Source organism: Trichoplusia ni, chromosome 24 (assembly GCF_003590095.1).
Source record: "Trichoplusia ni isolate ovarian cell line Hi5 chromosome 24, tn1, whole genome shotgun sequence".
NCBI classification, from domain to species: domain Eukaryota; kingdom Metazoa; phylum Arthropoda; class Insecta; order Lepidoptera; family Noctuidae; genus Trichoplusia; species Trichoplusia ni.
The window spans coordinates 1637960-1651137 of NC_039501.1; the positions used below are offsets into that span (position 1 = coordinate 1637960).

General features: G+C 34.3%; 1 protein-coding gene across 2 annotated transcripts in view; it reads right to left on the reverse strand.

The window, feature by feature from the left end:
* LOC113505114 (ribosomal protein S6 kinase alpha-5-like) overlaps nucleotides 1-12735 on the reverse strand; it is a 55067-nt gene extending 42332 nt beyond the window's left edge. The window contains exon 1 of one of the 2 annotated variants that reach the window (XM_026887640.1): nucleotides 11288-12735. In XM_026887640.1, the coding sequence (XP_026743441.1) occupies nucleotides 11288-11978 (691 nt within the window). In that variant the 5' untranslated portion in view covers nucleotides 11979-12735. Of the gene's footprint in view, nucleotides 1-4729; nucleotides 6516-11287 lie in introns of those variants that run through there. The other variant, XM_026887641.1, reaches the window with a different exon arrangement.
* Between the last annotated feature and the right edge of the window lie 443 nt (nucleotides 12736-13178).

The window sequence follows — 13178 nt, forward strand, 5'->3', positions numbered from 1 at the left end:
CACAAAATCGAAGGTAATGAGTGGCTGGCATAATGATTTATTGAGTAATATACTAAACAATAATTACAAAAAACATATTGTTAAATGTCCAGTAACTAGTATATGATAAGCAACATATTTTATCAAAGTTCGTGGCTAGAACTACTGATAAAAACACCTATATCAACTAGTTCCCATACAATTAAATACATACATTATTTATATTATTTGTAACCGCAAATGAAGCGTATATAAGTCTTTGCCCTGTAGTAGGATAGATACAAGCTGTTTATATAATAATTACATTACATTATTTATGAATAATTGTAATAATAGAACTGAAATTCTCTTAAAACAAATACGGTATGTCATTGTCATATTGTAGGTCAACGACTCAGAAAGCAAGAGCAAATATTGATAAATAATTGCTAAGTTCATTGTAGATTTGCGAAAAATAGAACCTAAATTATAACTTTAATCAGGACGCGGCCCGTGGTTTTTGTTTTTTACAATACGACTCCCGCAGTAAGGACTTTAATCCTTGTGTCGCGGGGGGTTTTACAAACATACAAATCACATGAACAAAGAGACAATATACTGCCATTAGAGGGAGCTCGCTTATAGTTTTTTAGATTAAAATTTAGGAGCCTTAATTATTCACCTTAAATGAAGAATATTGTAGATGCGAAAGCAAAGAGACTGTATCGAACACCGTCTTATTGAGATGGTTTAAAGCCCAAAGCATTACACCACAATTCTAATCAGTTTAAATAACTTTATTAGAAGCCATTCTATATTAGCCGACATTCCTGATATAATCGCGTGGGTAAAATTTTTCAACAATCGTTAAAACGAGTGAGTGACCGAGTACTTTATTGTAACCTGTCTGTATTTCACGCCAGCTCTGATTGAAGAAGAACAAAGGAGTATCTGAATCAGAATAAACGACTCTTATTTTATGTAGCTAGATGGATATTTAAGATTTTCATAAAAACTATGATTTTAATTCATACCTTTATGAGTAGGTAGATAGCAAGCTTTTGATGGTTAAATTGTGGTGTCTAAATGTTTTAAAGGATTGTTTGATATCGACCATAAGGAAGAGTCGAAGATCCGTATCGCATATAGTTAGATTTGTTGTGTTTAGATAGCCTAAAACATATCACACACCAACATGCTCCATAAAGATCTTTGACTTTGATCTCTAAAGACTTATAAATCAATAAGACTCTTTTAAATAACATACTGTTTCTTTAATTATATCGCTGTGAAGAATGTGGACAATCTAGGAAAACTGATGGCCATTGGTGGAACAAACAATAGGCAATTATGCGCATATTACTGTTTATGCCTCTCCAAACACGTGTCTAAATGACAACACGATTGAAATGTGCATCTTCTGAGAGCTATTGGCGTTATTTAAACTTAGAGACGAAAGTAGAGGGAGTAACAGGTTCTTTGATTCATATAGTCATGAAATTCGTTCGGTCTGTTTTGTATGGAAAGTTTCTAGATCGTTTTGTTGCTGGATGTTTCTTTAGTGTACGGTAAAACGGGGTGAATAGAGTTTCAAGGGGTGAATAGAGAATAGTGTTTTTTAGGGGGTTACATGAATATTTTCTTACATTAAAATGCTTAGACACAGTTACTTTATGAAATACTTGTGAGTTTGCGTATAATCTTTATGTTTTTTCTAGTTAAACGTCCAAATTTTAATAAAAACTCTGTTTCTATCCACCCCAAAAAACCCTCTATTCACCCCGTTTTACGGTATTTCATAGGGCTTTCTTTTCGAAAAATATGAAAATGAACAAGTTTTTCTTAATATTTTCCCTCAAAATCAAGTAATCAATAAAACTTGAATAAAAAAAAGTCAGTGTATAGAAACGTGGGAAAATGCACTTTCTACACCTTTAAATACAATTATATTTCCGTAATAAAACTTTTTAATAATCTCCACCACAATATTTGTTAAAAATATATGGCAGGCTTGCCATTTATGAAGAAGCCATTAGGGGAACAACACCCACGGTTTCTGGGTTTAATAATAAACCATTGAGACACAAAGTGGGTGTTTCAAGAAAGTCTTGAGGTGTGATACGATACTAAGGGTAGTGGAGCCTGACCTTTGACTTTTAAATGTCGAGGTATGACAGTGTTCTTTTAAAAACATTATTCTTCTTGAAAATTTCTGCGTTTTCTATGAGGTGTTAAAGTAAGAAGACAGCAATAGACGCAGTTACTAACGCTCATTCGCTTCCATAATAGCAGTTGAACTGTTTTAAGAGTTAGTTGTGAAGATCTTAGTGTTTTTGCTTTAAAGACAGAATTTGTTTGTATGTGTAATTTTGAAAAGTAGTAACATATTGAATTTTATGAACAGTACCTAATAATTACTTACTCTCTGAAATTTGCTTAACATCATTGTTAGGTAATGTTTCAGCAATTTTTTTCCTAAAACATAACTATAAAGTATGTTATTACATTTATTTGACTTCAGTAATGAAATTGCATCTCAATTACTTGCTCCTTAATCTTCCAACAAAACCGTTTACAATTCCACCATAAAATTTGAAGGCTTACACAGCTATATAATTTAAACCTGGTAATAATCTCAACAAGAGAATTGGATCAACTTTCACTTAGTTTAAAATAAACTTTCACCGTCCAGATTCAAATCTAGACGGACTATTTCATTAGTAAATGGCCTGACATAGGAATTAAAGTAAAAAAAAGCAGGACAGAGAATGATTTGCATTTATTTTGATTAAATAAATTGCTAAATTAAGTTTAAAATGTCAATGAACTGTTATTTTTGGAGCAGGTAACTTTAATTTGGCTAATGATGTTTAGATTTAAATAACAGGGTAGTTTAAATGTATGGTAGCTCTAGCAAATACTATATCAATTAGATTAAGTTCTTATTTCAGTTTATTGGAAAATTTGAAAAAACCTTTTTAATTTAACTATAACACAGCCTTGTAAGACATATCTTTGCAAAAGTTAATTGAATCAAAAATTATATGAAAAATACTACTATCTTTAGAAAAGCAGATTAGGAAAATCTAGTAGTTTGTGTTTCTTTCAACTACTTATTATTATTTAATAATTACAGGACATGATTAATCTAATTAATCTTGTACAAAATAGCAATACACTGTCTGATAATAAGATCAATTAGCTGTAATCATATTACTGAGATTAAAAAACATATTTTAGGTTGAAACCAAGTTCATATTCTTATTTTCTTAATTTGCTAGTATAAATTGCACATTGCATGTAGATTTTTTTTTGTTTACGGCTTTTAATTCCAAAAAGTGAATAATAATTTTGTACTTCAGTATTCTGCATACTGTCTTTGAAGTGCAAAAAAATATGTAAAAAAAAAATTGGTCACACTAATTAATCAGCAATTTAATTTTTTCTTATTTCTAGTTGCTAACCTAAATAAAATAAAAATAATGAGTGTAAAATTAGATCCAACTTTCCAAACTCAAATCAATTGAGAAAAAATACATTTTCCATTTATTTGATATGAAAACTAAATTCAATATTGTTATGTATTATTTGTTTAAGAGTTAGCACATATTATACAAGTTTCCGTGTTTTGTATGTATGTGTGTGACATTGAGGTAAGTTCTGAGCATGTCACATACACTTCAACCTCTGTGTTCACCTTATGAATATTATATAATGACCAATAGTTATTTAGCTTGGGTTTTCTAGTTTCAATATAGTTTGATTTTAAAGTGATCTGAAGGGCTTTATTATAGTTGGGGTGGTATTTCCTCACAATAATAAACTTATTTTTATTGAAATTTATTATTTTCTTGTTCATTTCTTAAAACTTAAGTTTTTGAAACCAAATAGCTTTAAGATTATAATAAACTGAGAAGACTAGTTATAGATATTCATAACCCCTTCAAAATTAGTATTTTATAATCATTTTTAAGTTTATGAATATCAAAAATAAAATCTAGTTGTAAGTAAAAACATGCCAAGTCAAATAAAATCATGGTCACGGCTGGCAATGAGTTTATATAACCTAGGAAAGTTTCTTAGCCAGTCCTGGGCATATGATAATCTGGTAGAAATTTACATTCATAATGCAATATGTTTAGAGCTAAAAATTTGTTTCGTAGAATGGTATTTCTATTGCAGAAAGATATTACATTAGTTTTATGAAAAAGTTAGTTCCAAAAGAAAAGTCACAACTTTAGTATTTAGTTCCTAAATATATAGATTACATCTTAAATCTTGTTTTATATCATCTTATCATCTCAGGGTGAGCAAATATAAGTTTATCAGTACTAAGATATACAAATGTTATTTGATATAACAACATACAGATTTTATAGATTATAATTGGTATAATTTTTCAAGGATAGCTGTAGAATAACACACATTAAGAATAAATAGTGAGCATAGTGTAGAAAAGAAGTTCTTAATATGATAGGATGCAGAAACTGATCTGATCAGAACTGATCCAGAATTCCATCTTCCAACATATCATTAACCTATAGAAAGTTGCTAAATAAGATAAATGAACCTCACTTTCATTTCCTTTATTTATAATCTTATATCAAAAACATTTTCGAAAAGTTTCCAGCAAAATTGGAATCAAATATTTCAGCTTCAAAGAAAATATTCTTTGAATTATTTTAAAAAACATATTTTAGATTTAAAATTGCAGTAATTCCTAATAACCTGTATCAAATTTGAAGAACAATTCTAAATATCAAAGACTTACCTTTGCATCTCTTTCTAATTTTACTAGCGTCAACCAGATTCCAGTCAACTGAGTCCCGAGCAGGGGCTGGGACGGTGCCACCGATGAGCTCCACAGAACTGCTCCGCTTGGAGCTGGGCCCCGGTATGGGCGGCAGCTCCTCCGGCTTTTTATAGTCCTTCACTGATGACACACTACTTGAGCACTCCACTATTTCCAGACTCTTGTCCAAGTGTCCATTGTTTCCCACACTGCAGCCGTTGGCGGGAGGCTCGGTCCTCGCCTTCTTGGTGGGCACCTTCTTGTGCTTGTGCGCGCTGTGGCGCCGCTTCAGCTTGGTCGAGTGCGAAGAGTTCCGCGAACTGACCGGTGACGGGCACCCACACTCCATGCTGCCCTCCTGGTCGCTGCCCTCGTAGTAACCCGACTCGTGCTCAGGCTTCTTGTCAGGCAAGTTCATTTCGGCGGCTGCGGTGGCCATGGTTCAGCCGTCGACCAACACCATGTAGACTCCAACACTTCAGTACCTCATCAATTTTTTCCACGTATAGACGCGTTGCCACGCGCAAAACTTGTCCAATCACGAGGGCTTGCCCACCGCAAACGATTATGAAAACTATTATAATTTATATTGCAACTATTTCTTCAACTTTTAGCGAAAGTACAAACGACACGTAAAGCATTTCGCGAGTAGTTACTGCAACCTGCGACAACTTCACGCGGTGCTCTAGTCGCAGATGGCGCTGCAATATGCTATAACCCGACCGAATTCGAAAGCACCCCTTCAATATGCCCGCTTCGCACAACGATATGTCAATCCAAAAAGTCGATAGATTTTCACTTCGTTACTAATTTCAGAGTTATGAAACGTCAAAAAATTAGTTTTGTATTCTCTTCTTCGAAATCAAATTATCTCATTATAACAAAATCACAGCCTCTTCGTCGTCCAGTTGCACGGGGTTTTCTATCCAAAACAATCCAGGTACTCTATACACGTATAAAAATTTCACTACACTTTGTCAGCACAGTTCATTCGCACACTAAACAGTTCGATAATTTGATAATTCACTAGCACTATATATAAACCGTCTCTCTTTACAAAACTCTATGTACACTATATAAATAAATTATAAAATGCACGCGCGAATGAGACGCGGACTCACTCAGCGCGCTAAAGTAACTGAATTCGAGAAACGCAAAATAGAAACCGTGCGACGGTGTGCGAGCGGTGCGCTCCCCCCACCATTTACGATTTACGAGGCCATGTAGTGCATGCAAAGCGTTTAGACAAATCGATTATTTCATTTTTAGTAACATATCTCGATGAACAGTATACGTCAATATGGCAATAAAGAAATCATTTGAATAATCAGAGCATAAAATAAAATTTTCGTTTTAGTACGCTTTATAATTTTACAACGTTGACGACTATCTTCGAATCAAGCGTATACTATAGAGTCAGCGTTTCATGGACGTAAACAAAGCGAGACGTGTTTATCGCTTATCTATTATGTAGAGCGAGATGACAAATATTAGAGTGCGATACACAATCCATGTTTCTCTTTCTTCATTCGTTTCAGAGTGGCCGTGAAGTTGCCGAGTTAAACATGGATTGGAACATAATGGATTGAGAAATAATTTCTTTTACATTAAAATTATTACTTTTTTAAATTTATCGAACATAAATGTTTTGAGTATTTTTGTTACATCGTCTAAGTAGAGAAATAATGTACTACGATACGATAATTATGTTCTTTTTTTTCGAGCCTTTATTTACTTTTGTTACAAACAAGATTATCACTGATTTTTCACTTGTTTAAAAGTGTAACAACTATTTTAGTTACGGAACTGAAGTCGTATTATAATTATTATATGGTTTTACGACTTATGTAATAGATATTCATAAAATCACCACGCAGCCCAAGCGATCCGGTATAACGTACATTGGAGTTGTGTTGTTATTGTTGAATCATGTTACGACATATAGTGAGGAAGGAAGTGGCCTATTCTGTGCTGGAGCTAGTAAATGACTGAGGGAACATAACTTAGAATGTAGTATGAAATATATTAACATAAATCCATTCGATATACTTAAGATATCTTAATATTACGTAGTTAACTTATCAGGTAAAATAAAGCTATTAAAGAAAGCTCGTCATTTCTTTATATTTTATCGATTTTGCTTGGAAAGAGTTGTATACAAATTAAAAGTTACAACAAGACGGAGTAACACCCAATTACCACACTAGCTGGCATTCAAATGTCACAGCTGTCATTTGGATTTGGACTTTAGTGGTCGCCAAAATTCCAGTTCTTTACCAAATTGGCAGGTAAAAGCTGTAAAAAATCAGGTTTTTAATTTTACAAATTACAAACCCTTGGGATTGATATACTTTACTGAAACCTTCATTGAATTCCGTGATTTTCTTATTTAGCGGTAGCCAGGGTCCTTTCCTGGCAAGTGCTAATTGTCTTTGCCAATGATGGCGGCGCTAATGCAGCTGTCATAGCCTCAAAAACTGTCACTTTGACCGTTACTCAGCTCATTTAAATTTTAGTTCCACTTTTCGCCACCGGCAAAGATAATTCTGCCGCACTGTTTGTTTCTGATTTTCAGATGCTAAAACTCTTTTCATTTATGTTAACACCGTTATCATCTTAACCCTGAAACCAAGGTTGAAGTTCTCTTACAGATGCAACTGAATATTAAATCAAGTATTGTTGAGCTTAATTATAACAAAATAAATGTTAATGGTACTCGTGTTTGGTTTGTTGTTTCCTTATACATGTTCTATGTAATTACTTCTCTTATAGAGTAAGAAATAATAGTTAAGATGCCATTCATTAACTTGTAGTGTGTTTCCTTAAGCTATGAAGCCTTTAAAAGGGTAAAACAAAGGTTGGTTATACTTTGATGTAGTTTTAAGTGGTAGACGACTGTTTCCTCAAGGATTCCTTATGAAACTTAGGCGTCTGGTTCTCTTGTTGGTTACTCGTCACTTGACTGATAGTTGTGGTCGCCATGACAACTAACACCATGTTGCGGTTTCGATCCTCATTTATGATAAATGTTTGCTTTATATCCTTTGTACATATCCATCTGAATGTTTACAAACACAGAGATAATTCAAAAAGGGGAGTGTAAAAAACAATTCTAAGTATAAACAACATCTGATGAGTCCTAACTAGTCCTTTGGGACGATACATAATTACTTTACAATGTCGATAACATGCCATCTGTACGTTTTTCGGGGATAAACCCATTATGGACAAAAACAATCACAAGGACGATAAGGGCCGTTATTATTATTTAACTAGTAACTTGAATCTTTACTTTAAAAATATTTCTGAATACTTGGAAACATTTATAATGTGTTTTACTTCAGGTTTACAGTTTATCAGTGTTGATGACTTGATGAATTTTATCAATATTGTTGATATTCTTATCTGATGCGGGATATATTGCATATAAACAAGTTAAAACAAGTGTCATATACTGGGTCTCGTTTATTTTGCTTTAAAATATGGGTTAAGAAGAACTAGGTATTTGTTTCACAGTTTACGTTTTATATAACCTGAAAGAAAGCTTTATTACAGAAGAATGACTGGAACATAGAATAAGGAAAAAATCCATCCAAAATATAGAAAACACTCCATTGCTAAGACTCCCCAGAAAAAAGGAGATATTATAAGCTAGAAATTGATAAAACACGATTGATGGTCTCGATCCAGTATAACCACCAAATGATAGTGTAAAATCAGTGTTTAGCCCGCAAACACTAAACCAGTACTACTACAAGTAAACAAGTAATTTTCCAAACAACTTTTGAGTTTGAACAATATTGTAACATTGCCTAAAGACAAAACAGTCGAAGATCAAGGATTGTAATGTTTGGAGGTCCATCAAATTATGACAGCTTACATTTTAACAATCTGTTAATTAATTAGAGACCATCATAACAGTCGCTATGCGGAAGATACCGGCTTTTAACGCGGAAGTAACTCGACCTTCGTTTTAACATTAGAATCGTATTAAAATCACGTTGTAACGTGTGTTTGTTGGAAAAATCTTTGCGTTATCTTAACTACAATACGATTTCTCCATTTACTTATAAAGTTTGGCTTGATTTTCATCAGTCTCTTAGTAGGAACTCCAAAGTTCTTTTCGTTGAAAATTTTCTTGGAACCCATGGCAAAGCAAAATTTTGAAGAACCAAAAAAATGTATAGTACCTAAACACATAAGATTAATCTCATCAAAATAAAATATCATGACTTGGAAAAACATACGTAAACTATTGAGATTATACCGCAATGCGCAAAGGTAGAGCCCTTGATAAAACATGTGTAATCAAAAAACATCAAATGCAACCCTTTTTGATATTTGCGTTCTTGGACTTATGAATGCCAAAATCTGGTTAGCGAAAGCATTGCCTAATCTTATTGAATACGTAATATATGTTGCCTCAGAAGCCCTTCCGAATTGGATGCTAATAAAATATGGGTAACAGTTTCTAGTTAGCCTGGAGAATATTTGACCCATGTAGTTTGAGTAAACTCTCAAATTAATATAAACAACCTTTTTTTCTAGTTTAGACCAGACCACAAAAAGTAATACCACTCAATATTTCACGGACAAAAGTCAAAAATCTTTTAGTCGATTCAGGGGTCATCCTATAAGTCAAGCGAGTTCTTGTGAGTAATGGTTTCAACTTCGCGAATTTTCCTTTCAATCAACCTTCGTTCTCGATGATTCTACCTGACCATGAACGTAACTGTAATCGTTGTTCCAAATCATAAAATAAACGTATTTCCTTCACATTTAGATATTAGTTTACATCGTTTTAAAATGCGTATCATTACTAATATAGGAGTAATGGATATAAGTGTTTTAACGGAAGTCTTAAAAAACTGCCTTCCTATACAAAATAGATACAGAATTATAGACTATTTGTCCATATAAAGGAATTGATTGCTTATCGTACGTAAATAGATGAATAATCAAATGCAATTCAATCGGTTTGCCTCTAGACAAACAAACTATACATAGGTATAAATGCCATATTATAGGCATTATGATTTCTTAAGAAAGTGGTAAAATTAACAAAATCACACGTAATTTTCGTACTCAAATGTTTTATTTGTAATTTTTTGATCGATGATAACGATTGCTCAAAACATTGTCTCAAATACCGAGTGGTAGATCAGTAAGGCATGAATCCTTATTTATCTTAAGGATCCAAAAATTTTGATGGAAATCCCGATCAAAATTTCTGTTCAAAACGCAGCGGAACATGTTTTAACATATTAAGGAAAAGCATCTGTTTGTAATATAATTAATCGCTCATTGTAAGCCGATGTCCAACTACAGTTATCACGCCCCCATGATATAAAGGTTAACACGAGATAACCATATTAATTGCATCACATGCAGGCATTTTCCTTTAAATTTTAATCAGTGATACGCGCGTCAACGAAGTTTGTTTCTCAAAGTTACCCTAGAGAATCAACTTAATTGGATCCTAGAAGGCAAAATATCTGGCATTTGATGCGAATCACATGCGCACTCTCTCAACAAAAAATACCTGTAGCATATTGAGATTTTTGTCCCAATGCGACCATCGATCCTGCGACCCAAATGCAGAAAGTGGACTTTGGAGCGCTGCGTCATTTACGAGCTCTCAGTTATTCGGTTAGTGATAGCTGGTAGTTTGTTAAACAATTTTTGCTTATTGGTTTAGTTATTTAGGTCATCATAGTTTGAAATTTCTGCATACTTGACGTTGCCTTTAAACTAGCATTTGATTATTGATTTACTCACTTTATCATAGTGACACCAGTTTGTAATTCAATTTCGTTGTAGGTTTTTCAGAATCAAAATGTATTTTAATTCCAGTCCGACTCTGCCTAAAATTAGAGCATGTTTAAAGTTACAACAGGATATGGTATTTACTGTATTTAGCAAGTACAAAGGTCTGCTAGCGCATATCGCTCTTCGTGTTACATTGCAATCAAAGTGACCGATTATTAATAGGCATGAATTTGATAACTATATCGCACTATTTAATCATGCTTTATTATAACACCCTGACATAGTTTTGGATGTCAGAGCTTGAGAAAATCGGCGTAGACATCTTTCGCTTTCGGTATGTAGGGAAGGCATTTTCGTTCCTTACCAGAAAGAACTACAGGGGGGCTTTTGTTCGGTATCAACGACACCAATATACCGATAGGCTGACAGAACTTTACCTAGGAGATAAGGAAAGCGTCAGTCAATCAGCTAAAATGTTTTTTGTTTAAGTTTCTGATTAGAAATAATAGAAATGTAGTTTTAAGTCAAGCCGTAGGCAAGACTTTATTTTAATTTACTCTTTTGAAGTAATTCTCCTTCCGCATGTAGTTTTAATCTAATTATATTAATGCACCAACGCATTACCTCTTATTACCTTAAACAATGGTCATACAACACAAGTACAAATGAAGATGTTGCCACGAAATTGTAGCAATCCGCGGCAGCGTGTCTGAAACCTTAAAAGGAAAACATTAAATCATAAGTCAATAATTTACCAATGTTACTTACCGAAGCCTATTTCGTGCCGCACAGTGTCGGCCTTCACGATAACCGGTGTTTCTTTAAAAGTGCTGCCATCTACCGCATCGTCGGGCTCGTTTTCAATTTTAGGTTCTGAGTCAACAAAGTACTGCTCGAAATTATTCTTGCAGAAGAAGTCGAAGTCGATGGCGGCTCGCTTCATAGTCGGCGTGGCGCTGCTCGCCTCTACCTCGAACTGCAGCATTCTAGCTGGCGACATGAGCTCGGCGACCGGTGAGGGCTTAACAAAAACATCGTTGTCGTTCTTCTTTGAGAGCGAGAGTTGCAGCAGTGTTTGTGGCCTACGGACGTCAGTTTTACATTCGGCTGATTTGGGAGTATCTAATATCGGTGGAGAACTCGAATCGGCAGGAGTATCAGGTGGCGGAGTGTTCACGTCAGGCGCCTGCACCTCAGGTGTATTCACATCGGGTGTTTGCAGCGGCGTAGGCAGTTCCACCGTAGGCGTTTCGGAATTCCCAGCTAGGCTACTGCCGTCCACAGATATCTCCCTACCAATCGTTACATTTTCTCCAATCACAGAAAAGTTATCTAAACTCATACGGAATGTATCATCAGGAAGATCCAAGTTGTCGGGGACCAATTGATTTGAACTTGAACTTGTAGACCTGTTTAATGCGACCTCGGCATTCTTTTTTTCTTTCAACGGTGACTCCATGTTTAATACTTACGGAAAGTCCTGCTTTCGTTCAGTTATTATCGGCTTAAAATAATAAATAGTACATTAGAGCTCACTGGTGTCCTTGAAATAATCTTGCCAATCGATAAGCGCATACATAAGAATTTCACATCACTGACACGCACACATGCGCATTGCGTTCCCTTTCGTTTGTGTGCAGTACATGAGCTGTCAAACGAGTTTCGCGGCTACGTTTTCCTCAATGCGCCTAACGAAAAATGTCTAATAAGAATTGACAATCCTATTTTTACGACACAAACTGTTATTGGAATGATAATATGACACCGATATACACTTGCAGCATGTAAAACGGCTTTATCGCGCCATAGGTCCGGCTATAAATAGATCCGTAATCGCCACTAGCACACTGATTTTGCCCGCCTTTTTGCTTTTTCTACAATCACAGCGTCGCTCGAATGTAATGTTACGTTATGTCCAACAGTTCACAATATATCATTCACAGATTCTGTCTCATATTACGACGAGGAAGAATTTGTTTACTTCGCGCTATAAATGCAAGATACGGCGCTATGGCGCGTTTCACAACACAACTACATGATGTAGAAATGTCAACAAACAAGAGGTCTGTCACTACACGGTATTCTATCCATTGCGCGGACAAGAGATTAGACAACGATTTCTTTGGAAATGTTCACGTACTTTTATGTAATGGTTTTGTCAATTATTCTTAATTAATTGTGTTTCCCATTTTTTTGACATTATGCATGTGATTAATTAAACGTTTGGTGAAACAATATTGTGTCACGTGAAGTTATCTGTTGAATGCGTAAATGCCAGTGCGAGCATTGTAAACATTGTAGCTGTCAAATAGGAAAACAAGTGGTTTTCACAAGGGTTATTTGATTTAATGTTTTTGCAGAAATTCTAATAAGAAAATATGTTAAATGAAGTTCAGATATACTTAGTAACGTATTTAAATAACTGGTTTCTATTAAAAATTGTGGACTTTGTCTACCTAGCGTTTGTCATATTTCAATGGCATTGACTGATTTTTGTTGACTCTGTTTTTCATAACCTATGAAATATGATATTGTTATTTAATTACTACTCACTAATTTCTATATTGTAACTTACGGAATTTATAATATGCTGTCATCTCAATACTGGCACATTAAACCGAAATTAAATATGAACAATTATGATTTTAGCCTTCAAAAA